This window comes from Gracilinanus agilis, chromosome 5 (genome assembly GCF_016433145.1).
Source record: "Gracilinanus agilis isolate LMUSP501 chromosome 5, AgileGrace, whole genome shotgun sequence".
Classification (NCBI taxonomy): Eukaryota; Metazoa; Chordata; class Mammalia; order Didelphimorphia; family Didelphidae; genus Gracilinanus; species Gracilinanus agilis.
In genome coordinates, this window is record NC_058134.1 from 214,393,867 (window position 1) to 214,421,815 (window position 27,949).

Below are 27,949 nucleotides of genomic sequence, written 5' to 3' on the forward strand. Positions count from 1 at the left end.
GGCATTATATATGGTCAGAGGGATGGACCCAGCTGGCTCAGCTCAGAAATACTCAGGGCCAGGTTAGCTGCACAGTGATGAGATGTTTGTCCACTGTACCCTTGATGACCATCAACCAAGATTAGAGGAACAAGTTTGTGGTAGAGAGGAGATTCAGAATGACAAAATTACAGATCCTTTACAGATTAAGATTCTCCCAGCTTTCTATTAGGGGAACAAGAATATCATAAAAAGTACTTTTGAGATAACATCCATACTTGGCATTGAATTTGAAAGATGAACCTCAGTTTGTTGGGAAGAATCTTGAAGATTGCTTCCTCATTGATCATAATTTCAGGGATATTGATCTTCAATCACAAAAGTCAGGATCATCTTTCTCTGATGGTTCTTTACACTTTTCAAAGCATTCCAAGGGGAATGAATATCCTACAAGACTCTTTTCCCATTTTGTAAACATTTTCTACTCTTTACCTAATAACCAAGCATTTGAAGTTAAGAACTTGGGTTTGCTACCTAAATCTGTTATTCCCTGGATGCCTTTCTTGCAAGTTCCTTTTATAGCTAGGATGAAGGAGAAGAAGAAAGGAATCCTAAGATCTTTTTGGTGTTTTATGATCCTATTCCTTCAGAATGGCTTGAGCAAACCGTTTGTGTTTAGATGCTCATTATGCATTATCAAGAATAAATTTATCCACCATCAAGAGACAAACCAATTGAGATCATAACAACAGTGGATAAGAGGAGGATAAAAGTAGGAAAAGGATAAATAAGAGTTTTCTACCACTGAACATTCTTAATATCTTTACCATGGGTCCTCAGGGCTAATGAATTCATCATCTACAGGTTAGCCTGCTATAATGAATTCTTAGGCCATGCTGATGCAGTTAACTGATTAAAGGAAAAAGAACCAAATTTACTGCCTTTCCAGGGATAGAATGAATTGAAGTCCCACTTTCCCAGCCTTTTTATAAATGAATCTGAAAAAACTGGCAAATTTAGATCGATACTCATTCTGCTCCCCGCAATCCCTTTTACCTTCATTTGCTGTTTCTTCCCTCCTTGCCCCCAGCCTGCTGAATTATGAGAGGAGCTGCTTCCCTGAGAGCCCGCAGTGTTCCAAACTCCTCCATCATCATCTTCTTCCCAGCTGGGATGGCGGGTCCCTGTCACTGGCCCATCACTCTCCCCCCATCCATCTTGCATAGATTTGGAGTCTTTAAGGGGAAAAAAAAATCGATATTCAGTAGTTGTGTTCAGGAGAATAGAGATATTTCAACTCTGTGAACTTTCCTGCCATTGTTGCCAAGTCCAACAAAATGAATTGGCTTTCCCTACCTAGCAGGGCATCACTGTACTCCTCCCTGCATATGAACACCTATTCATATTTATTTAGTTCATGTTTTCCAACAACCCAGTGAAATACTCAGTACAAACAGCACTATCATTGTGTGGAGAATAAAACTCAGGTGTGCAAAGATAAAGCATGAGGGTGAAGCCATGATCCTCTAAAAGCCCACATCCTCTGCCCATTCCATGGCATGGCCTCCACTGGCTATATCATGAGTATCTTGGGTTCTGTTTTTATAATATTCTGGATACCACAAACCTGGGATACTATGGAATGCTTCATCATTGAAATAGAGGAGAAATGAGGGCAAAGAAATACTGACTATAGGAGAAGAAAAGAAAGATTCTGCAGGGCAATGATGAAAAGTAGATCCCAGAAAATTGGTTAGAGGTGAATGAGGTACTGGCAGAGAAAGTGAGGAGACAACAACTTGGGAAAGGGCAAGGGGAGAAAGAAGAGGAAGGGCAGGAGGGGAAGAGGAATGAAGACAGAGAGCACCTGGCTCAAGAGGGAAAGTCATCTACTAAAAATCAGGCTCTAAATCCTCTGCACTTGAGGTAAGAAACAGGATATCAATGGTTGGGTCAGTGCTTACTCCCCCATAGTCAGATGTCTTCAACTCCTTGCTTTTAGATTAAAGTTAAATTGTTTAATACTTCAAGGAATTTTAGGATAATTTGAACTTCAATTTGAAAAGAATATATATTAATGCAAACCAAGTTTGCCACCAAATTCTCACTTCCTAAAACTATAGGATGTGTGAAGGGCGATAAGGTGAAATAATTTCATCTATTTCTGAGAACCAGAAGTGTGGTACTTTCTGGCCTTTTCCCACTTCTATTATAGCCCACAGCTGTTTCTTTTATCAATTGTACAACCAATGGTGCCAGTAGGGAGAAGATCTAATTGATCACATATCATGACATCAGCATATCAACAGCCTTGACTTCAATTCCAGCCAGGTACTGCAAATGGAAAATGTTAACCCTTTGAAGTTTTCACATTATAAATACTATCACCCAGAATACCACAACTCATATTGATGCAGTACTGGCTCTCAAATTTGCCAAGCACTTTTCTCACTCCCACCTTGTTAGCTCCATTTCACAGATGAAGAAGCTAAAAGGCCATATTAGGCAGACAGTAAAGGCCAAAGGCAGGTTCATTCCCAGGCCTCATAACTCCAGGGCTTACTCTATGGCCATTAACACCACAGCAGGTCCAGCTACCACTGACCCAGCCTCAAAATTCTAAGATTCTGGAGCTTGTCTAGACACAGTGTAACAACCAAAGCCCCATGCAGCCCTCAGTTTACCAGAAAATCACAGGACCCTTCAAGTACTAGATCCACCTTATACTCACTGGGTTTCATGGCATTTGGAGCACTGGAGGGGGTGTTGCCCCAGCCTGTAGAGGATGCTCCTGTCTCATCCATGTCACCCCACCCAGGGCTGGCTTCGTTTGGCTCACCCCAAGCTGATGTACCATTATCTGGAGCAGGTGGTGTGCTTTTGCTCCAGACTATAAAAAGAAAGAAAAGGTTTTTTAAAACTAAAAATTATTTATTAATAAGTAAATGAATTTCTTGTTATCTAATGAAGTATCAACAAAAAAGTCTGTCTTTGGACTCTTCATCCTCTTATAGAAAGCTATCAGGACAAAGCCACTAACAAGAATGCTAAAATTTACTATTAGGTAGGATGATGTTTTTAGCAAATTTCTGTTATTTTATTACTAAGCTTAAGAAATGAATTAATACCTATCATCAGTTCTACTTGAACACCTTTAGAAAGGTACACAAGATGTGAATTCCAAACCTGGCCCTATGAATGACCAGGATTTCAGTCTCCAGAGAATAGCTGGGTCAAGAGTGGGTTACTGCCATCCCCATCTCCTTGAATTAATGGGGACCATTCTTTTCTTCTGAAAGCCCTCACATTTTTTGCTTGATAGTAAGCTTCATCTGTCCAAACAGGTCTACCCAAATAGGGAGGTAGAGAAGGGCCATGTTTTAAAGACTTGCATACCTAATGTGCCTTCTCCCTTCTTAAGATTTTGACCTTATTTTTTTGAACCTTCCTGACACGGAAGGAAAAGTTTAAACCGTCTAGGACTGTGTTGGTGAACCTTATGGCATGCATTCCAGAGGTGACTGCTCTCCTCCCCCTTTCCACCACACTTGAGAACTTTTCTCACATCACCCACTCCTCTGCCCAGCAGTCCAATGGAAGCACTTCCTCCCTCTCCTGTCTGGGGTAAGAGGGTGGGGGTGGCTCACAGTTGGCATGAAGGTTGCAGTTTGGGCACTCAGTCTCTAACAGGTGTGCCATCACTGGTCTAGGACCACAGACAGGAGAGCTGGGAGAAACCTGAGGTAAGGCAACCCAGTGCCCTTCCAATTTAGACAAAGGAAACTGAGGTTCACTGAGGGTTCCAAGACTTGCTAACCAGTAGCAGGGCCATAGATGAGATCCAGTTCTGCCTCACTACCTATGCTCCCAATTTCAAACAACTGGATAAAAACAAGAGTTAGCAGGGAGAGCCCTTATGTCTTTTTGTGGCTAAATAATCAGAACCACTCAGGTCAGGGTGATGATCCAGTCCTCTTAAAAGACTCAAACCAGGGCTTCAAACTATGGCAGAAGGTCCTAGAAGGAAATTATTTAAAAACAAAACAAGATCCTTTCTTGCAGGAGAAAGCAGAGGTGTTGATAATACAGCTCACTGGCTGTCATATATACCCAGATACTGAGTCATATAATGCAGCAAGCTCTTATATCTTCCAATTTCTAGTCATGTGATTCATTTTTTAAATCACTAGATCGCTATGGTTTTTGTTTTTCAAACTTTTCTCATCACCACAAGTATTGAGAAAAGGCAGCTTAGACTGACCTGATGAGGTTTTACTCGTCATCGGGGTGGGCAGGCTTTGTTCTCGTGGGGCCTGACCACCTTGAGAATTCTTATCCCACAGGTTCACATTCTTATAGTTATAACTACTTGGGTCTCCCCAGGCTGATGTGCCATCATCAATGTCCATCTTCCTGCTAATGGACTGTGGGGAAGGTTCCTCCCAACCACTGGGTTCCTCGTCCTTAGGAGCTGATGGCTGTGGCCCACTGTTCCAGCTGGGATTGGGGGGCCGGCCATTCCCTGGAGGTGGTGGTTGTGGTGGGGCTCCCCAGGAACTGGAGGCCTCTTGCTGCTGCTGCTGCTGCTGCTGCTGCTGCTGTGGTGGCTGCTGCTGCTGCTGTGGTGGCTGTTGTTGGTGCTGTTTATTCCAGGAACTGGACTGTCGAGCCGTCTCATTTGTCCAGGCTGGAGATCTTTTACAATCATCCCATCCACTTTTAGAAGTCAAGTTTGCATTTCCACCATTTCCCCAAGTACCAATTTCATTCTGACCTCCTTCACCCCAACCAGATGCTGGTTTACTTCCTGAACTCTCCCAATTACTGTTTTTAGTTTGATCAACTTCTTCTCCCCATCCATTCTTTCCCGAAGTCCATCCTTGATTAGGCTGACGTCCTCCCCAGCCCTGATCCTTGCTAGAATTGTTGTCATTCCAAGAGGAAGAGGTCTTTTCGTCTGGTCTTGCTCCTCCCCAATTAGAGGAGTTATTGTTCTTATAATCATTCCAACCTCCTGTATTTTTGGGGTCTTTCCACTCTGTAGGGGTTGAGAGCTCACCCCATCCAGACTTTATTTGATTGCTTTGGCTGGGTCCATCTCCCCAGCCCCCTGAGTTCTTGGTCTGTGTGGTAGAGCTCTCCCACCCCTCTGTCCCTTTATCAGATTTCCCCTCAGGCCTTGGCATCTCTTCAATATCCCAAATAGTATCCTGTTTAATTTGAGTTTGGCCCCAGCCAGTGTTGGAAAGCACCCGGGGATCCAGATCGGTTCGGCTCAACAAAGTCTGCAAGACCGCCTGGCTATCGGGATGGTTGGGCCTATAGGACCGTCGTCCAGAATTGTGACTGTCACTACTTCCTGCTTTGTGGTTGCTTCCAGTGCTCTGACCCCCAACCTCACTTCCTGTGGAGCTCGAAGATCTCCCCCAACAGGGAGCCTGGGAATTGCCTTGGTTTTCAGGGAGGGGGTGGCCCTTTTGATTGTCCCATGCTCCAGTGCTAGAATTTGGTTGGTTTGGACCACTCCATTCTCCAATCTTTAATTCATCAGACCCAGTCGGCTGTTTCCATTCTCCCTGAGAGACCCCGGACGCCATTTTGTTCCCTTCAACCCATTTGTTTTCATTTGGGTCTGGTGGGCCAAAGTTCCAGGACCCACCTCCTGTGGATCTGCTGTTGTTATCCCAAGAGTCATTTTTTGACCCAGCAGATTTCTGACCAGAGGCGCCTTTCCAGGAGTCCTCTCTCTCCTTTCCATTGTTCCCATTGTTCCCAGAGTTGCTTTGTCCAGAGACTGTGTCAGTTCCAGAAGACCCCCTGCCTGTACCCCGAGAGCCAGAATTCCCTGGCTGCCTATCTCCAGTGCTCTGTGAAGGGGTATCGGCACCCCTGGAGCAGCTCCCCAAGCCCACCCCAAAGGGCACGCCCTTATTTTCTGCAGGGTTGGGTGAGCTTAAGTTCAAAGAGTTAGTGTTTCCGCTTTTTGGTCCGTCAGTGTTATGAACTGGAGCCTGTTCTCTGCCAGAGACGACATAGTTAACACCCGCATTTTCCATCTTTGACGGCTGTTCCCTGGATACCTGGCCCACTACAGACCCCTGAGCGCTGGGGCTGCTGTTCTCGGCTTCCAGGGCCCCTTTCCTAGAACCGCTCTCCTGGACCAGTGCAGGCCAGGCAGACGGGTTGCTATTTGGGTTGAAGCTGCTAAAGCCTGAAGCAGGGCCAACCCTCTCCTGACCACCCACGTTCCTCCAGGTCCCGAGTCCGCTGCTGTTCTCCGCAGCAGAGATGGAAGGTGGAACAGATTTAGCCTTGGGGTCAGATTTCCAGACCCCAAGATTACATTCGCTCCCAGCACTCCCAGGTGGGCCCTGGCTTCCTTTTCCTTTGTGACTAGTGGTGCTTCCCGGCAGAGGGCTTTTCTCTGAGCCAGGGTTCGAGGCACTGTTGTTCTCGGTGGTGTTCTCAGAAGAAGCCTCAGTGTCTTTGCTGGCAATACAAGGCCACTCTTCCATGTCAGACCCGTCTACAATCACCTTGTCCCAGGTGGGAGTGGGGTTGGCAGCACTGCCGTTGCTGGAGGAGGCTCCTGGGCCCCAAGTGGAATTTGCATAATTTGAAGCAGCAGCACCTCCGATGGATGAATCTGAAAAACAGATTTGGTCATTTGCACAGTTCCCCAGATTCCTGTCATTCATCCAGTTATATTCTAAACTTTATTTAGAACCAAGCAAGCTAAATCTAGTAAATGCCAGAAGAATCCTACAAAGTTGTGAGTAAAATGGGAGTCAGAGAACACTCAAACTTACATATGTCTACTTTCTCTTAGAGGATAATGAATAATGGTATATATATTTTAAAAGGTGGGGAGTCTTAGTTTTGACCCTATTTATTGTGGAACAGGAAGAATGCTTGCAGAAACTTAGTCCATACCCCATTGCCATGAAGTTTTACCAGAATCAACCTCTAAATTTCTTCTTAATAAACAAAATCCAAACCATGCAATTATCTTTGTACAAAGTGCTATGACAGGCAATGGGGAGGGAGAGGTGTTTGGAAGGCCCTTAGAAGGTCCCTGCTATATCATTCAAACAAATAAAATATTAATAAAGGTTTTGACTTTCATATCCAAATACAAGTCATTTGAAAAACTTCTCCTGTTGCTTTACTTAATATTAATAAACTCGTTTCTTAAAGGCTTGAGCAAAAAGCTTCATCTTCAGCCCCCTAGTATGACAGTCTGAAAACATACCGAGTAACCTCAAAGAAGTGAGAAGCTATGCTATGCAAAGACAACACAAAGTAATGGATGAAAGTCATTGGCTAGTTCTTCCTTGTCCTGCCACCAGGTGGTGGCTCTATGCTAAGGTTAGGCTGCTGCCTGGTCACAGCTAGGGGCTTTCACTTCCCTTAGCTTAGGTCAGGCCGGGCCAGGTCAGACTGGAACTCTACCTGGAAGCATAGGAAACAAGCTTGGGCTGCTTGGTATCTGTAACACTTAACTATATCCAGGTGTGCGTGTTTTTTCATCATAAAAACCATTGTGTAATCCTGAATTTTTACATGCACAGATATAAATGCACTATAACATCCCAGCATGGGCTTCTGATTGATCCTCTAAACCATCAATCAACAAACCTTTTTAACTGTTTACTGTGTGCTGAGGATGGAGAATACAGAAATTTGCATGTTATTAGGGGAAATAGCTGATATAAAATAAATACAAAGTAGATTCAAAATCATTTGAATGGGAGGAGGGGGAAAGAAGGACTCTACTAGCAGCTGGGGAGAGGGGATTCAAGCACTTTATGGCTATTTGTGGTTTGATGAACCCTCATATCTGCTTTTCTAGAGACTTCTTTTCTTGCCTAGCTTCTGAAAACAACCTCCAAGCCAGTTTTTAACAGGATATACTCATTGAAATTCTGCCTCTAGTGCCTCTTTTGGGAACACAATGAGCACTTCATAAATGCATGCCAAATGACCAACAGGCCAAGGGCCATGACATACTTTGTTAGTGATGTTGCACTTGACACAACATTAAAAATAACTTCAGTCTTTCTTCAAAATCAGCATTCCTAAACCTAGAGCAAAAGTACCTGATGTCCAGCCTTTGGATCTGGGACCAAGTGGGCAGTGAGAATTGTGGGAGGGGTAGCTTTGATTTATGAGTTGGGCAAAATAAAGTCTAAAACTGTGACAATAACAGGAGCTCATACTGAAAACCCTGTTTTTATCCCAAGTAGAGCCCTCTAAATCCTATCTGTAGGGGGGCAGGGGAAACCAAGGAAGGACAATAGGCCCACCTCCTGAAAAATATTAAGAACAAACTTTGACTATGTTTTTTCCTACTCCAATGTCATACTTTGTGTACTTCCTCTTAAGAGATACGGATAAAGAAAAGTGATGGCTCCCCATCTGAGAAGGAGAGGAAGTCCAGGACTGACAATAACTTATATCTGCACCCTTGGCTTCTTGCTTGGCCTTGGGCTGAGTTATGTCTCAGAAAGGTGAAAACCAGGGCATTTAGATGGATTCACTCTCTATGATGGACAGCACTCTGGGGATGAATTTTACTCTACTCTGCCAGCTACCAGGCCTAATTTGGATTCTTGTTTTAAAATGCTTGTGACTCCAACAAGAATCACTTGCTGAAGACCAATAACCTTTCTTCAGAGCATAGGCAAGACAAGTGGGGAAAAATTAGATTGCTGCTCACTGTTGATTTAGTACAGCTCTTCCTAACCCCAAGTTGCCACCATTCTGGACAATTCTGGTAGGAGTCTAGCCAGCCACTGGGGGCCTTGCCCTTACCTGAGGCAGGCCCACTCTCACTTTGCAGCAGGGCTCCTGTCACTTGTGCGTTGTTGGGGTTTGCTCCAGGTGTGGTGGAGGGAGGAGGTCCGGCCCCACCCCCGAGGAGCATACAGGAGGCTGGAGGGGGCTGCCCACGTTTTAGTAACACTTTGTGGTCCTGCTGGCAACGGAATCGCGGCGGCACCTCCCGAGGCATGTAGCGGGCGGCGCTTGGCGGTTGTCCGTTCGGCACTGCCACCCTTTTGGCATTGTTGCCACCATTGACTGGTGGCGATGGAGAGCTGCCAATTGGGCTGGCGGCCGTTGGTTGGCTTAAACTTGGTTTCGTCACTTCGGGCACTGAAAGAGGCAAGAGAAAAAATCCATGAAATGAAGCATATTTTTCTACTCACGGGAGCACATAGACTCATGGCCAGATGCTTCCAGAATATTCTAAAAGGATCCTGCAATGCTTGTTTCTTAAGGCAGCTTCAGTTTTTTAAAAACTCTAGAGTTTTCTCCAAGAAATAAATGATAACCATGTAGAATGCAGTAATATGCATCAATTTACCCTATAATAGCCTGAGCCAGAAGTGTTCTAGAAGCCAATGCATTGAAATCAATTCCAATATTCATGAAGTGTGTAACCAAGGAGGCCAGTGTTCAGTGCTGGAAATGTACAGGTTAAAAATAAACCCACAAGGTAAATGTCCATGTCTTCATGGAGCTTACAATCTAAAAAGGAATGAGGCATGTGTACAAATAGCTACAAGTGAGAATGTGGTCACAAAAAGAGAGGCCCACACTTTAGGACAGGCTGTTTTGTAACTGTATTTTACAGTCTGCCTATTATTTTTATAGTTTAGAACATCAGGAAAGGCTTCTGTTTTAAATATGTGAAAAAGAGTGATGAAGCTTGTAAGAGTTATCAGGTAAAAGCCAGCTTCCCTTTCAGAAGGAAGCTGAATACACTTTAGAAGCCTTAGAACTCTGCTCTGGAAGGCAGATGCAATGGAATCACACATGGATCCAACAACTCAAGGACTTGGTGGGTCAAATGAGTAAAGTGAGAGTCTGCAAGATTCTTCTGAAAAGGAAATATTTTGTGGCAAATGAAACAAGGAGAGAAGCCTCTCTTCTCGAAGGGGACTCTTCTACTTTGAGGGCCTAACAATGGAGCAAAGATGCTCTATTTGAAGTCTTGCAGTATGACCCTGGGAAAATTACAAGGATCACCACGTCAATGAATTCTGAAGAATCATGTGAGACCAAAGGGACAGTTTAGAAAGATCTGTATGAATCGATGCCAAGTGAAATGGAAAGAACCAGGAAAATACAATAAAAACAGTCCTGAATGACATCAGAACTCTGATGCACCAATGCAGAATCCAACTATGATTCCAGAGGATGAACCACAAAACATTTTCCCTACCACCTGACAGAAAAAGGATGGATGCAAAACAAAATATACATTTCTGGACATGGCCAATATGTTTTGCTTGACCATGAATATTTCTTATAAGTTTTTTTGCCTTTTCAACTGGGGAGGAAGGAAGAAGAGAAAATAAATGCTCATTAACTGAAAAAATTTTCAATAAAAAAATCAGAACTGCACAAATCCAAAACAAGCTTATGAAGCTTATGATGAATTCTAGGGACAATAAAAATGGATTTTTGAGCTATGTTGGAGTTAAGAAGATCAAAAAAGCAATAGGCAACTGCCAGGAGCAACGGTTAATAATGGTCACAGATAATTGTGATAAGGGAGAACAAGATCCTAATTTTGCTTATCAGTCAAGGTAATGATATTCCAATTGGGAGAGGTAGAACAAAAATAAGACAAGAAAAGCAACTCATTGCTTTCAATAAGTCCAAGTTATCAGACTTCAGAAGAACAATATGATGGATGTCAGGATATATTTTTTAAAATTATTGCTATGCTATTATCTTTGAAAAGTGATGGTGTGTCCTCCATTACTGGTCCAGACCAATATGATCATTAGCTTCCTTTCTTCTCCACAAGAATTTTAAGAAATAGATCATGGGCATGAGACTGTTTACTCTTCAGGAGGTTTCACACACAACACACTCTCCACTGCTCTACCAGGTTAACCTCATCAAAGACTGGGCAATCTTGGCTCCTCTGTCCTACCCTTAAACTGGTATCAGATGGTCCCCCTTGTTGGTCACACTCATGAATTCTCAGCATGATTTCGTGGAACACCAGAAGTTGTTTCCTTTTCAGACTCACAAAATCAGCTGGCCAGGATGTCACGATAGGCCCCTTTTAGCCCAAATCCATACCTGAATAAAGAACGCTATTTACACCAAGCTAACTGAGGGGTCACCCAGCCTCCATGTGGAGACATCCAGAGAGGGAAAGTAGCATTGCCTGAGACATTACTCTGAACTGAGGGCAGCTCTCACCTGACAAAGAGCTTCAAATGACCCTGGAAAAACTTTCCCCTTTACTCTATATTCTCTCTTGGGCCAATCAGAACAATTTGAACCCCTCTCCCAAGAGACAGGCCTCCAAAGTCTTGCAGTAGATGAAAGGGTCTCATCCCACCCTCCGGGGGAAAAGTCTCCAGACTAAGGCCCAGCTCAGTCCGGCTCATGTTGTTCTTCCATCTCCCAGTTCTCTCATGAAGACTCTTCTCACTGGTTTCCTCTGCAGCTACTTCTGATTTTAAACTGAAGAGTAGCACACCTTTCTTTGAATCTTTGCCTCTCTCTTTAGCAGGAGGCTGACTTCTATTCCTCTGGAGCTATGGGACTACTATCTGGCAGGACTGAAGAGACTCTACTAACACATACCCGCCACTTGGAACATTCCTCTCACTATCTTTTAGTGCCTCTTACAAATTCTCAAAACAAACCTCTTGGGAAAGGAAGAAGTGGAACAGGCTGGAGGAGGAGAGGATGGAAAGGAGCTTATTGCTGGAAATTCTTAAATAAGTTCATTCTTACTTGTATTTGAGATACTTCCTTAAGTCTGTTCTGTCACTAATGGGATGGGCAAGTCAGGGTAGCTGAAGCAGCAAGGTATCACTGAGAGACCCCAGAGGTAGCATGTGCTAAGCAAATCAAACTGCCTCCATCTTTGCACAGATCCTGATGCCTGGGCCCAAGAGCTTTGGGAATAGTTATGATACTAGCCAACTGCCTTCTACCACCAGCCCAGGAAGCTATAGCCTGGGGACTCCTTCCCATAGGGACTCCAGCTCTAGCTCCAGAAGACCCAGAAAGAAGAGTTATCTCTGAAGTCTTTGGCCTGCACAAATGGTCCCATATCAGAAACTCATCAGATTTCATCATTGGAAATGACATTCAAGACAAGGCCTCACCATCTCCTTTGCCCCTGAACCCTAAGAACCATGGGACATGTTCATCTGACTGGCAGCTGAAACCTTCCCTATGGACTGTCTCTTCCCATTAGAAGGGGAGCTTCTTGAGGGCAGGGATTGTGTTTCTGTTCTCTGTGGCTGTATCCCCAGCTCTTAGTACAGTACTCTTCTCTTAGTAGGAGATGCATGATTAATACTTATTAATTCAGTATTGGAAGACTCTTACCAACATCCAAGGATAGTAATGGCTCCTCTTGGCTATCACTTGCACATCTTCTCTTTTCAACATTGATCAGATATTAGGCATTTTGTACCCCTTTGCCCCCGAACCCTAAGAACTCTTTCCTCTTCTTTCCTATTCTGTTCCAATTCTTGTTGACTTCTTCTTTAACTCCTACATCCAATTAAAGCTAAGTCCACCATTTCTTCATTTCAGATTCATCAGGGATTTGCCAATTCCTCTTTACTCTGACTATCTTAAATCCAATTACCCAAAGCCTAGACAACTGGTTTCCTGCCAGGCCATCTTCCATATGATCTCCAGCCTAATTTTCTTTAAAATACTCTGCTGCTCCAAAACATAACAACAGTACCCTATAATGCTGAATTCTTAAACCCTTAACTCTTACTAGGCCCAACTTAGACTTTACCAATGAGTCAGTCTCTTTACTATCCCTGTGAGATCACACTAACTCCTATCTATTCTATTGCTTACACATTTTCCCCTTTTGCCTTACAGTGCCCTCCTTCTCTTTGCCTGAAGAAATCCTACCCATCTGCCAAAGGCTGTTTGCTACCCAGACAACCCTTCTGACCAGAAATGAGAAGAGAGGTCATTTTTTTCTTCCCTGACTACTAACTGTCTACATTTCCTATCACTTAGCACTGGACTAGAGACATTTCCTTTTGTTCTCTAATTATGTCATGTGCATGAATGTTACCTTCCCACAGTATAATCATCCTGAAGATAGGGGCTTAGTGCTTTATATATCTCTAGCCTAGCACAGAAGGAGCTCCCATTATACTTGCAGAAACCATACTACTATGCCCCAAGAGAAAAGCATAGAAGTGTGTCTATCAAAACCTCAAGTGAGTTTGAAAGCACATGTGCAATGTGTTCATAGGTTTCCTGGATTCAGAGCTAGAAGGAACCTCAGAGATGACCCTAGAATTTATTTCCACCTTCCCAAAGTCGTCGTTTAAGAAGAAGCCAACAGGCACTGGGAGTTGCGACCCTGTGCCAAGGATCACAGAGGTCAAGGCAGAGCTAGGACTAGTATCCATGTCCTCTGCCTCCATCTAACGTTCTGCTGCCTCCAGACCAGGGTGTTGGTGAAATAAGATATGTTTAGATCCATCTAAGCAGAAAGAGAAGAATAACATTTAAGCTAAGGAGGGAATGAATCTTTTTAGAATTGAATAGACAAAGGGAAAAAAAAGCCAGATTTAAGGGAGAAAGAGGAAAGCAAGAGTGACAGAATAACCTACCACTGCTGGAGCAAGCATGAGGCTAGAGTAGGGGTCGGCAATGTATGGCTCTTTCTGTAGGAGCCATAGTCAATTTTTTTCAGGCGCTCTTACAGGAGCGGCACTGTGAGCACTGTATGGCTCTCACAAAATTACATTTTAAAAAATGTGGCATTTATGGCTCTTCTCACAGCCAAAAAGGTTGCCAACCCCTGGCCTAGAGGAAGCAGGAAGAGTCCTAAAGCACTGGGAAGAGGGATTGACTGGCTTTAGGAAATAGTAGGGTTACCTCTCTTCCTGTGATCAGGAGGAACAAAAGCTGGTACCAAGTTATGAATGACTAGAGAATATGAGCTGAAGGAGTTCATGGTCATTCATCTCAGCAAAGAGCCAACAAAGAAGGCTGTACCTCCGTGGTAACTTATTTCATGGGTAGAAAAAGTAGAGACCAAGGTTCCTTCTAGTCTTAGAATCCTAAAACCTGTTGAAAAGCTAGATTTTAGTCTCCTTGCTCATCCCAGATCAAAGCCCTTAGGCTACCTATGGCCTATATTAGACAATCAGAAAAACAAGTAAAGCAGAGTGCAAGCATCTAACCCTGCTTTGGATAATAGGATGAGGTAGGTGAAGAGCAAGGGGCTCAGAGTTAAATTAAATAAGTACTAAAGCTGGGTTCTGTAAGCCAAGAGAAAAAGCACATATTTTCTGAGTAGCTAGAGGAAGAACAAGGGAATTATATATTGAGATTGGTTGGGACCAAGAAGAATCAACTTTCTTTTAATTGGTAAATTAAGGAAGCAAGAAAGGGAAGTCCAAGGACATTTATGGATTTTGTATATTTAACATTTCACAGAAAGAAAAGACTATCATGGTCAAAGAGATTTTTTTTTATCATCTTGGCTTATTTTCCTTTCCTTTTTTTGCCATGTTGGAATTAAACACATACTTACTGAGTAGCTCTTAAATATAAGGCTCTGTGCCAGGGGCTGGGAATATACAACGTAAAGGAGACCAATACCCTGCCTTCTAAAAGCTAAGGGGGAAGGATACACACATAAATAAGTGGAGTAAAGTTAGTGTAATGTAATGAGGTCAAAGGTAGAGGTAATGTCCTCAAAGAAATAGTAATCCATGACATTACTTGAAATTAATTGAGATTTTAATCCTCAAGATTTCTCCTTCTGGGTACCTCTGCCACTAAATTCTGTGGCCATAGGGATGTATGTGCACCAACAATTGGGGTTCCAGACCTCCTATTTTCTATTTGCTGCCTCAGGCCCTACCCTACTGTTGCTCTATCTGACTCATCTTGTCTCCAACCTCCCCAAACTGTCCTTTTACTTTTACCTATGACAGCCTAACATTGAGCTTGTACTCTTGCTTCCCCTTAGTCCCCCAACTCACTCTTTCCTCAGTCTCACTGGCAGCTTTAGCAGCATTCTCAGCCTCTGGCCCATCTAACCCCAGAAGATTTCCTTTTCAAAAAAGGGAGACAGACATGAGAGTCTGGGTTTTCTTTAAATGTGTATGAACCCTCACCTTTATTTCTTATAAAATTCAACCTCCTCACATGTGTATTTTTGTCTTTCCTCACAAGGTGGGAGGAGAGAGAGAGAGAGAAAGAGGGAAAATAGGGAGGATTTTCAAAGAAAAAAGAAGGGCCTGGGAAGAAGCCTTCTATTGAATTAAGTCTTGTTTTATCATGTTTTTCCCCCCACTTGTTTCTGGGTCCTAAAAACCCTTAGAATAGCTGTATGCACTGTAGTAATGATAGTAGGAGAAAAGGGGAGAAACTGACCACATTCTCTTTCTCAGGGGGCATATTCCTGGAGGCTTCATGAGAAAGGACTGATTTGGGTGCTGAAATGGGCCAAAGAAGCATCTCTGTATGGGGTTTAATACAGGTAAGAAGGCTCCTTTTCCTAGAGCTTGTAGAGTGTCTGATTCCCATACTTCTCCAAGTTGTGACAACTCCCATTCATGGCACTTTTGAAGAATAGATTCAGGAGCCTATCAGGATGTCCAGGGTAAAAAAATGTGAGCAGAGCTGACAAAATTACTCTCTTCTATTTGTCTTTACTGCTCTTTCCTGTGAAGGAGGGTAACACATCATCAAATTTTAGATTAACTAAAGGGTCCTTCATTAATTTGGTTTAATTACAGATTTCAATATATCACTCCAGGAAATATACATACACCTAACTCTCCCAGTATAAACCTACTTTCCCCAACAAATTAAGGTAAATTATTTTTTTCCTAATGTTTTTCTTCAAAAAGATGTACTTTAGACCAACAGATAACATAGATGAAAGCATTTAAGTTCCTTAGCTCTTCCTTCCAAAGGAGAGCACTAAGAATTATACAGGAAAGGAATTTGAGATCTTCAGTTCAAAGGCATGACCCAAATACTTACAGTAAAAGATACTGTTTTGTTTTGTTTTGTTTTGTTTTTTCTTTCTAGAAAACACTCCTCTTCTTGAAAAATGTTTAACAGCCATACAAGTACTCTTGGCTGTCCAATTGCCAGGCTTGCTTCCACCAATTCAGCAAAAACCTAATTACTGTGCACAGAGCTCTCCTTCCTTTTTCCAGAAAGCTGGCAATTGATCCAGGAACATGGTATATGTGAAATCAACGTTTTGAACAGTGCTTTTGAATTAAACAAGTAAAAAGAATCTTACCTTTGGTTTTTTGTTCCGTGACCTGCAAAATAAACAGAAGTAAAGAAGAGTATTAAAATGCTCTCCAATTCATTCCTAATACACAAAAAGAATTAAGGACTTTACAAATGGATCCTTGTTATTGATAAGTCACAAGTCCAGAGGAGAACAAACTGCTTCTGGAACCCTCTGCACCATGGTTCAATTCCACAGATTTAAAGCCCAGGGCATCATGCTGGCCATGGAGCTACTATACAGACACAAAAGGTCAGCACTCCCTTCCATGGAAGAGTTAATCTCCCATGAAATAGACTCAAGAATCATTAGCAAAGTAAGGGCTCTACTTAGCAGAGACACAGAGAAGAAAGAATCCAAACATCAAAGTGCTTATTAGGTGAAAGGCTCTGTTCTAGGCACAAGAGGCTTGTTTATTCATTAGGATTTGGTAGTCATGGCCTAATGGTCTGCGACCAAGAGACTAAGAAAGTCGGACAAAATGATTGCTTATAAAACGAGCATGGTCTGCTTAGCAAATAGCATATATAAAATTTGGGTCACAACACTTCTCTCAAATATCACTAAGATGGATAAAGGTGAGAGATTTAAAATTAACCACTAAGGATGATAAAACGAAACTTTAAAATTACATATCTTATTTGGAAGTATAAAGGCCAGTATAATAATATGGTAAAATACTGTAAACAACATGAAGTCATAAATAAAAACTCAGATACGGGAACCAAATCTTGGACTAATAATTTCTGAAGCTTGAAGAGGGTAAATTAAATAAAAATAATAAAGGCAGGTAGTAAACATGGAGCTCAGCAACCTTAAAGGTTCTACAGGCTAAAAAAAAATTGGTTCAAGATAGATTTGGATAAAATTCCTAGATGACAGCCCCCAAAAAGGTTATTAAAGGAAACTAGAGAAGTCTATGGTCAATCCCTTCCCCCAAAATAGCTTATGTCGGTGTTAAAGGAAACAAAAAGCTGGATCTGCTATTGGTTAGAGTTACTGTAGTAACTCTCATATTCTCACACTGGGGAAAAGCTCATTCAGTTCAGAAAGTTTTATAGCAAATTTCTGTTTATCATGAGTGGTGTTTCCCAGTATTAGGTGTTGTTGAGAGAATGTCTACCGAAGATATCCACATGCAAATTCTCTGTAATCTGCTTATTTTAAAATAAGAATTAATCGACATCCAAACGCAGTTCCCTAAAATATTAAATGTATTTTCCCTATCATTTAAAATATTTTGAAATCACCTCAGATTCAAAGGTCAGGAACAAAAGCCAATGTTACATAAGCCTATAATAAAATATTATAAATGCCTTATAATGTAGGTTCTGTTTTTTTTTTAACCCATATCTTCTTTCTTAGTATCCATTCTAAGACAGGAGAGAAACAAGGGGTAGGCAATTGAGGTAAGTGGCTTGCTCAGGGTCACACAGCTAGGAAATTTCTAAGGCAGTCTTGGTGCTCCATCCACTGTGCTACCTACTAGCTGCCTCAATTGTGGGTTCTGTTGAAGCAAACAGGCCACAGAGAGGAAAACAAAATCTGAAGCCTAAGGGCACAATGTCTACTAACACTAAGCAGCTGTCCTACTGAAAGCCTTGGCTTAATGGGTTTATGGGTCCACATCAAAAAAACAAAAACAAAAACAAAAACAAAACCCAGAGACTGCTGGCATTACTTAGTGATGCCTTGAGAAAAAAGTACACCAACTCAAATCTTTTGAACCTTTTCTGAAGTTGCTGTCATACTAGTGCCCAATTTTTGTTTTAAAAGAAAATTATTTCCACCTGTCCACTTCCAGTCATAATATGGTTGTTACTTATACGTTCCAAAGAATTTAGTAGCTCATTTTTTAGAACTCTTGATTGTGAACAATTCTTTACAAGACTGAAATAATTTGAGGCTCTACAGTAATTTACTCCAAAACTCTACTCTATCTATAGTATATTCTATTCTAAATCCTTCCATCTTCGGTCTCCAAGACCTGGCTCCCTTCTGATGACATCAAATTCTTTCCTCCCTCTTTCTCTCATATCCCCTGACTCACTGGTCAAAGTAGAGAACTGCTCCCCACAGTCAGCAAGTTATCTTTCCTTGAAGTTCATGTTATCCAAATTTATCACCCAATCCAGAGCTTCATAACTGCTATCTAGTCACCTCCAGGATGGTCTCCTCCCTCCCTCTCTCTATGAGAGCACTCTCTGGTTCAGTCTTCTCTCCCTATCTCCTGTTCTAACACTGAGGCAACACCAGCATACACACAGACTCTCTTCTCTTCCCCCCAAATTCCTGATTTCTTAAACTCCCCAATTGCCATGACCTATTCTTCCATTTTGCCTCTGCTATAAAAAGAATGTCATACTCTCACTGGGTTCATGAACTCCAAAATTCCTTTATCTGACTATAATCTTTTATGATTCAACCTCTTCCTATGCCTTATGACTCCTGACCCTCTTCTCTTCTTCCTCTTCATTGGGACCTCCAGGCCTTCCACCTCTCTATTCTTTCCCAGGCCATCTTCGCCCTTCACCGCTCCTTTCTGACTGACTCCATTCTCTTCTCCCTAATTGTAGCCCTTGGTGACAACTCGACTCTACACTATTCTCTAAACTTGATTTTTACCTTCCTCCCCTGCCTATCCTTGTCCTTTGTACGTTTTGCCAAGCCCCAACACTGGATCATTCCCACTCTTGTCTCTTTCACTCCTATGTATATGATGCTAACCAGAACTGGAAGAGATCGTGAAAACATGGCAACTGGTCCATGTTTATTTTTTTCAGCTAATCTCAAACGGGTCTGTCTTCAGGACAGCAAGGCAAACATTCTAGTTGATTTGCCCTCCTACTCTCCATGGCACTTCTTCTAAACTTTCCATTCATTCTTCAAGCCTTCCACAGGACCCTCTAACCCTGTGCTCTCAGGTGAGGCTCTTGATTCATAAGGGATAAAAATAACAAGCAAACAAATAAATAAGAATCATATGCCATGAGCTCTTCTTTCTTTCCTCCTCCTAATCTTACATCACTCCTAAAGACTTTTCCCTTACTGTCTCCTTCTTCACTTGGCCTCATATGAAGAGATGTCCTAGCTCCTTCTCAAGGCAAACCCATCTAACATTTTCCTCATCTTCATCTTCTCCAGCAAACTGCCCCTATTACCCACTTCCTCTGCTCTCATGCAAAACCCTCTGCCAATTAGCTTTCAACTTTTATCAATGATCTCTTAAGTGTCAAATGTAACTGACTTTTCTCAATCCTGACCTTCCTTGACTTCTTTGTAGCCTCTGACACTGTTGATCACATTCTCCTTACTAGTAAGACCCTCTACTCTCTAGGTTTTCATGACCCTCCTGGTTCTACCTATACTCTTTTCTATTCCTTTTGTTAGCTCTTTATCCATGACACACCCAATTATAGGTATCCTCCAAGTCTCTGTCCTACGGCCTCTTCTTTTTTCATTCTAAATGATCTTGCTTGGTGACCTCAGCTACTGTGGGTTCACTTATCTCTATGCAGTTGATTTCCAGATTTATTGATCCAATTTTAAGTCTCTCACCTGAGCTAGTGTCATGTATTACCAAATGCCTTTTGGATGTCTTGAACCAGATATCTCATGTAGGCATCTCAACTAAATATATGTCAAAGAAGACTCATTATCTTTTCCTCTTGAACTCTACCCCTCTCCCTAAATTCCTTTGTACTATTTAAAGGGTACTACTATCCTTCCAGTCATGGAGATTTCCAACCCTGTAGTCATTCTTGACTCCTCCCTCTCATTCCACATATCTAACCCGACGTCACATATTGCTATTTTGTCCTTCGAATATGATCCCTTCTCCCCTCAAACAGCGACTGCCCTTCTCATCATTCACCTGGATAACTGCAATGTCCTTTTAATAGGCAACAAGACCTCGGGTCTCTTTGAACTCTAGTCTAATCTTCCATTCAGCTGTGAAGATGACTTTCCCAGTAGGTCTGAGCATGCCACCCCCTACTCAAGGAGCTCCAGAGATCAAGGAGGAAGACCCATGTTGAACATTTAAAGCTCTTCATCATCTGGCCCCTTCCTAAGGCACTTTCCTTTCTCTTTCTACTTCTATTCCTTTCCATACACTCTAGGATCCAGCTATCCTGGCCTCCTCATTGTTCCACAAACATGGCACTACTCCATCTCCTATATCTGTGCCATGTTCCTGGCTCTCCCTTCTCATGCTGGCATGCTCTGTGTGCTTACCAAGATTTCCTTTCAACACTGTTCAAATCCCATCTCCATGATCTGCAGGAGGTATTTTTTGCCTGCTCCTTCCCTGTATACCCAGCTGCTAGTACTTTCTCTTCTTGGATAATTCTCTATCAACTCTCTCTAATTTAGATTATTCCATTTATTTAAAGAAAAAACCAAAACCCTCACCTTCCATCTTCCACTGTGTTCCAAAGTAGAAAAGTGGTAAGGGCCAGGCAGGAGGGTTAAGTGACTTTCCCAGGGTCACACAGGCCAGATTTGAACCCAAACCCCTCCGCTCCCCATCTCTAAGTTTGGCTCTCAATCCAATGAACTACCTGACTGTCCCCTTACTCCATTTATTTTTTAACCCATCTAGTTATTTGCATGTTTTCTTTACACAAAGTAAGCACTTAATGTTTCCTGACTGCATCAGAATCTAATTCCAATATAAGACAGCTTTTAATATAACAAAAGATGATCCAACCAAACAACAACTATTTCTCATCCTTTACTATGTACCAGGACTAGGGATTGCCCTCAAGAAACTCATATTCTAATGAGGAATGGTAACATATAGATATCTAGGTAGAGTCAAAACACTTAAAGAATTACTAGAAAGGCATCCTCTTTCTTTCTAGAAGGGAGGACTTGAGTTGCTGTTGCATCCTGGGAGGCCTCCAGAGGCCATGAACAGGAGCTAGTATAGTCTGGGAAACTTAGCTCCCAGTCAGCTAGTAGGAGGTGGCTATGAGAGGATGAAGAAGAGAATTAGAAGTTAATCTTTGGGAGGTAGAAGGTTCTACCTTTTGCCCTGGGGACGAAAGAACTTTCCTCTTGGCTGTCCCTCCTTTGGGGACAGGTGCTAGAGTACCCCAGGGGGCTTCTTGAAGCAGAAGGAATCTCCAACTCTACATGTCCAAAACAGAATTCATCATCTTATTCTCAAAACCTAAACTCTTCCAAACTTCCATTTCTGACAAGAACATAATTTTTCCAGTCACCTAGATCTGCAATCAGAGCCATTTCCATCCTCAATATTCTATCAAATCTACCTCCAAATATTTCTCCTATCTGTCCTTTTCTCTCCAGGTGTAACCACCAGCCTAGTTCAGACTTTCTTCATTTCTTACCCAAATACTGCAGACATCTCTTAAATGGCCTCCCTGCCTTCAAGTGTCAGTCCCTTCCTTCCTCCACATAGCAGTCAAAGTAATATTCCTGAAGGACTGGTCTGATTATATCACCTCCCCAGCTCAAGAAGCCCAGTGATTTCCTGATGCCTAGAAGACAATATCAGAACTCTTCATCTGGTGGACATCTACTGCAGGGCATGCTATTCTCCTTCATACACCGGGGATTCCCTCAGCAGGTCTTCCATGCCTAGAACAAAGTCACTTACTCCCCCTTCTTGACCTCCTAGAGTCTTGACCTTCCTTCAAAGTAGAGATCGAGGGTCACTTCCTACACAAGTCTGCTTTGTATTTGGTTATCTGTGCCCAGGCTGTTCCCTTCCATAGAAGAAAGAAAGCTCTTTGAGAATAGCATGGTGCTGTGGAAAGAAGCAGAGTCATCCCACCTCTGAGTCTCTCTACTCGTGTGTTTGTGTAGCCTCTGAGGACACTTTATGATTTACAATCACATATCTTGATTTATGATTTTGTATCCTTAGCATCCAGCCCAGGATCTACCTGGCACACAGGAAGAGCATGATACATGCTTGTTGAATGAGTTCCAACACACAGTCTTAGAAAAAGGATTTTTCCCATGGGCATAAGCTCCTATAGTCCTACTGTAGGTAAGCTGGCTTTGCTCAGTGATATTCAAAGTGCTGCCAAAAGCAGGGGAAAAACTGGAGGGGCCACCTGTGGCACCAAGCTTAGCAATCATATGTAAACTTGACAGAAAACAATGGGCACACTGTCAGGCACACATGCTAGTTAGCACATGCACCCCTGGGCTTGGAGGCAATCAATAAGCCAGACAACATTTGCTAAGGAAGCACCTCCTCTGGGCCAGGCGCAGCTGGGCTATGCATAAGCAACCCTCCCATACACACACATACATATACTACATGCAATCCATACAAAAACTATTAAGTGGATTTCTACGACGACTTTTCCCACCATTTTAGAATTGCAATAGGACAACCCGCTTTACAAAGACTCTTCTTAGCATCATAGTGAATTTTTTCTAGCTCAAAATTCTTGGGGGGGGGGGAAGATGGTGCTTCCTTATTTAGTAATGATTAAGTACTAATAACTAGGATTTCTCATAGGGAAGGAGCAAAACATTACAAAGAAAGAAGAATCCAACATCTGAAAACACAGGGAAATCCCCTGAGTTATAAGAAAGGATAATCCCCAAACCCCTTAACACCATTGCTTGGAGGTTTGAACACAAGCCAATATCAATGCAACATTCTTTAGACATGACAACCTCTAAGGACCACTTTAGTCTTAAAGTCTCAAAGTCAAGATGGGCCGCCTTGCAAGTCATTCAGACAATCACCACAATCTCATCTCAGCCAGGAAGATAGAGTTTTTAAAGAGGGAAATGCCTTATTTAAGGTCACTTAACTGTGAGCCTTTGGACAAGTCACTGAACTTTTCAGGTCACATGGATTTTAGGGTTAAATTTCAATTTCCTAAAGAGAAGGAAAAAAAATCCCTCTGTGAAAATTCCCTAGAAAACATTGCACTCTGAATGTAATAGAGAAGCATCATCAGTCATAATGTGGCTCCACAGAGGTTTCCATTATGATGTTTATGGGTACTTCTTCCCCCACATGATACAGAAGGGTCCATGGTAGATTCCAAGAGGAGTCTTGAGCTCATTCTTCAGCAAATGAGGGGTAGGGGATTGGAGCAATGAAGCAGGGCACTCTCTTGGTACTAACTACAGCATAATGGGGGATATCACCTTATTTCTAACAGAATCATGTTAAGCAAGTGACTCCTGCTCAGGCCCTGGATGTCCTTGAGTCAAAGTGAAAACCTCTCTCCAGTGGAGCCCCTAGAACCACCCATAGGCATTTCCCCAACATGCCCAGCTTTCTTTCCTCTGGCTCTGGTAACCCTCTGGGGCTGCTGACACAGGACCATCTATCTGTTCAACTGTTTCCTTGCTCTCCTTATATTATTGACCACACCACAAGCCTTTTTTATATCCTTGCCAAGCCCCCAAAGACAAAATCAAATTTACAAAAGATAGAACCTTTAAAAAATGGTCTTCAGGACATTTTTACTTTCTTTTTGTCACCTTTCAATTGTTCCATTCTGTTTGGTGCAGCACATCCAAAAGAGCAAAGCCAGTTCTTAGGATTCTCTCCACCTAACAATTAATACAGTGTTTCCTGCAAGAGGTGCAAAGTACACAGGAGCTGGAAATCATGGTGCCAGAACTAGCTAGAGTGAAATGAAGCTCTCCAATGTCTTCAAAGCAGTCATCAGGCTGTTCCTCATGGAGAAAGGCAGCTCTGTCTGGCTTCTTTCTGCCAAGACTTCTAGGGTCCTTCAGGAAACAGATGCAGACTAAGTTGGTAAAGGCAATGAGTGATCTGGGAGTCATCTCTTCACTCCTGACACCCAGCCATCAGTTTCAAAGCACCCAACCTCCAAAAGAAGGCTATCTTGTGCATCTACCCTTTGGCCTTAGGAGGACAATGGGCAGCAAGAAGAGGGCCACAGACAGACCTATTATCAGCATTCAAGGAAAAGAAGGGCCTTCACTGACCAAAGCAGGGAAAAGCTACACATCACATTGCTGCAAGAAGAAAGCAGGCCCACAGATGAAATGCAGCATGTATGCAAAAGTGGAATTTGTATGCAAAAAGGCCAGAGAGAAATATGAGCATGAAGAACCTTCACATTCTGAGGTTGTACACTGAAGCCATTGAGCCATCAAAAAGCTCAGTATTTTGGACACTCTGCTTATAAGTTTGTTTGTCTGGTTTCCCAGCTCACTGCAGATAAGAGCCAGTAAATTAAAAGGGAAAGGAAGGGAGCCTTAGAGCAGGCAAAAAGAAGGAACAAGAGACAGCTGACAGTCAAACATAGAGAAAACAGAAAAATTAAAGCCCATACAGGACCTCAAGAATGAAGCATCTATTTTTCAGAGCATTTGGGCTTTGCATAGTCAATAAAAGGCGTTTCCTCTGGAAACAAAATGTCTCAAGCACAGTGAAATAGATGGCACTTAAAAGGAGATAACTTCAGGCCATCAAAAAAGAAGAAAAGGTGATTTTTTTTTCAAGGCTAGAAAGACATGCAATAAATTTTATTTTGACTTTAAACACCAAATTAAGTATTTCTCTGTACAAAGCAGAACCAAAAAAGAGGATTGCAAAGATGCAGTCACCAATCTGCTTTTACTGTATTTGGCGTAAAACAAGTTTGTTACACTTTTCCCTCATCTGCATTACCCACTAACCTTCATTTAGTTCTCTTCTGCACATTAAAAAAAACTGGGCAGCTAGGTGGGCCCTCTCTCAGTGGATGTAACACCAAGCTTGGAGAGGGGAAGACCTGGGTTGCAATCTGGTCCCAGCCACTTCCTAGCTGTGTGACCCTAGGCAAGTCACTTAATCTGGACTAAGTAGCTGTTGTCTGTCTCTTCCAGTACCTTGAGTTCATTACCTCTTTGGTTCTCTGGAATCTTTAATGGTGAATGCAGTGAGAAGAGTTAAGTCATTCTTAGGGTTTTTATTTTGTTTTACCCCTTAATGTATGAATTGTGAATTCATGAATTGTGATGAGTTGAATTATGCAGTTCTACTTTCATTACTTCATGTCAATGTAAACAAATCTTCCTACATTTCTCTGAAACTGTCCTTCATCTTATAGCACATGAGCAGTGATGGGCCAGATGTGGCCCCCTGAAATGTTCTATCTGGCCATGGGACATTATTCCTAATCTGACGAATACAATGAGTAGGATACAATACAATGAAATTTCAAAAGAGTTGCCTTAGAAACAGACTGATAGATGAGCATTTCCTTTCCTTTGGCCCCCTCTTTAAAAAGTTTGTCCATTACTGGACAAGAGTATTACACACTATTATGAATATACCATAATTTATTCTGCCACTTCTCAACTAATAGCAACATTCTTCATTTCCAGTTATTTGCCACCACAGAAAGAGCTGCTATAAATATCTTTGTACGTGAGGTTCGTTTCCTCTTTCTTTGATTCCTCTCTGGGTTACAGATCTAGCAGCAGCATTGCTGGATCAGAGGGTATACATGATTAAGTGACTTTCTGGCTGGTTTCAAATTGCTTCCTAGAATGGCAGTACCAATCCATGGCTCCACCAGTGCCCATGTGTTGGTTTCTCCTACAGTCCTTCCAACAATTATAATTTCCTTTCAGCTTTGCCAGTCTGAGGGGCATTAAACAACCAGAGAGGTGTTTAATTTGCATTTCTCTAGTTACTAGTGACTTGGAGCATTTCATAAGTCACTGATAATTTAGATTCCTTCCTTTAAGACCTACTTATTCACATTCTTTGACTATTTATGGCTCTTATTTTTATATGTCTGAATCAGTTCCTTAAATATCTTGGATATTTAGCAGAGAAACAGTAACCCCCTCATACCCAATTAACTGTTACTCTTCTAATTTCAGCTGAATTTATTTGTTTGTGTAAAATCTTTTCAGTTTGGTTGTGAATTCCTCCCCTATTCATAAGCTGTAATATATATCTTTGTTCTAATTTGTTTATAATGTGACTGTATTTCAGGGTCATATAGTAACTTGGAACTTATCTTGGTACATGGTGGTAAGGTGTTTGTCTATACTTAATTTTTGTCAGGTTGATTTCTAGGTTTTTGTAGCATTTTTTTCACACAGTGAGACCGTGCTAGTCTAATTGAGGCCTTTGGGTTTGTCAAACATAATGCTACTATGTATATTTGCTTCTGTATAACATGTATACTTGTGTATCTGATGGATTTCTCTAATCTCTACCTGGTACCAAATAGTTTTGATGATTATTGTTTTATAGTATGGAGATTACTGTTTTATAGTATTGCTAGTCCTTTTCCTTACCACCCCTTTTTTCATTATTTCTCTTTGAGATTCTTGACATTTTGTTCCTCCAGGCTAATTTTATTATTTTTTGTAGATCTCTAATGTAATCCTTTTAATAGTCTGAATGGTATGCCATAGAATAAGTAAATAAACTTGAGATGAATTGTCATTTTTACTATATTGGCATAACAGCCATTAGCAATTATTACCTCTCCAATTTTTTAGACTATTTTTATTTTAAAAGTGCTTGGTATTTATAGTCATATAGTTCCTATGTGTGCCTTGGTTGAGAGATTCCCCCAAATTTTATACATTCTGTAGCTATTCTGAATTTCTGTTTCATTTTCATTCTCTCTCTCTCCCCATTCCCTCACCTTTTCCTCTACCTTCACTAAATTTTGTTGGTAATACACAGAAAGGTTAATTATCTGGGTGGTTTAATTTTATATCCTGCTACTTTGCAGAAGTTACTGATTATTTCAATTAATTTTTAGTTGACTTTCTAGGATTTTCTCAATAAATATCAACTAAAATGATAATTTTGTTTCCTCTTTGCCTATGCTCATGATAATGTTCCTTTTTTCATTTTGTTGCTATAGCTAACATTTGTAACATCAAATAATGGCTATGATAAAAAAAACAGGGATATTGGTGTGTGTTTTTTTGTGTGTGGTTTCTCCCCAGTTTAGATATCAAAATCATATTAGCATCACATTATTAGTATCACAAAAATCCTAATTTTTGCAAATTGCTTATGTGATACTAGTATTAATTGTTCTTTGAATGTTTGGTAGAATTTGTACATTCATCTGGTTCTGCATTATTATGTTATTATGGCTGGCTAATTTAAATTTTTTTGAAATAAGGTTATTTAATTTATTTTTATTTAATTTTATTTTTTTACCCTTGTACTTCGGTGTATTGTCTCATAGGTGGAAGATTGGTAAGGGTGGGCAATGGGGGTCAAGTGACTTGCCCAGGGTCACACAGATGGGAAGTGGCTGAGGCCGGGTTTGAACCTAGGACCTCCTGTCTCTAGGCCTGACTCTCACTCCACTGAGCTACCCAGCTGCCCCCATTTAATTTATTTTTACTTATTCTATCTTCATCTGAAGTCCAAGGTGTCTCAAAACCTGCTCTGACTCTGCTATCTCTGTCTGGTTTTTTTTTAGGTTCTTTATCTTCTAGCACAAAGGTATCAAACGTATCTGCCTGAGATAAAAATGGAATTGGGATAGAACAAAATAAAAATACAATTAAACATAAATAACCTTGAAAATTAAGACTCAGTTAATAAGTAGTCCTCAGGAATCCTCAGATCCTATTTGTATCTGGGCTTGATACCAGTGCTCTAGCAGACTTTTGGAAAAAAATCCCTTCATGGATTCTCTTGGGTTATTTCTGTTTATGATTTCTTTTAACACTCGAAAG

General features: G+C 41.6%; 1 protein-coding gene across 1 annotated transcript in view; it reads right to left on the bottom strand.

Moving 5' to 3' along the window:
• TNRC6B (trinucleotide repeat containing adaptor 6B) overlaps window positions 1-27,949 on the bottom strand; it is a 265,247-nt gene that overhangs the window by 51,914 nt on the left and 185,384 nt on the right. Inside the window, exons 5-9 of the mRNA XM_044678610.1 lie at window positions 16,271-16,292; window positions 8,794-9,135; window positions 4,241-6,625; window positions 2,711-2,869; window positions 1,036-1,214 (exon numbers count right to left, since the gene is read on the bottom strand). Coding sequence (XP_044534545.1) covers window positions 1,036-1,214; window positions 2,711-2,869; window positions 4,241-6,625; window positions 8,794-9,135; window positions 16,271-16,292 — 3,087 coding nt within the window. The remainder of the gene's footprint in view (window positions 1-1,035; window positions 1,215-2,710; window positions 2,870-4,240; window positions 6,626-8,793; window positions 9,136-16,270; window positions 16,293-27,949) is intronic.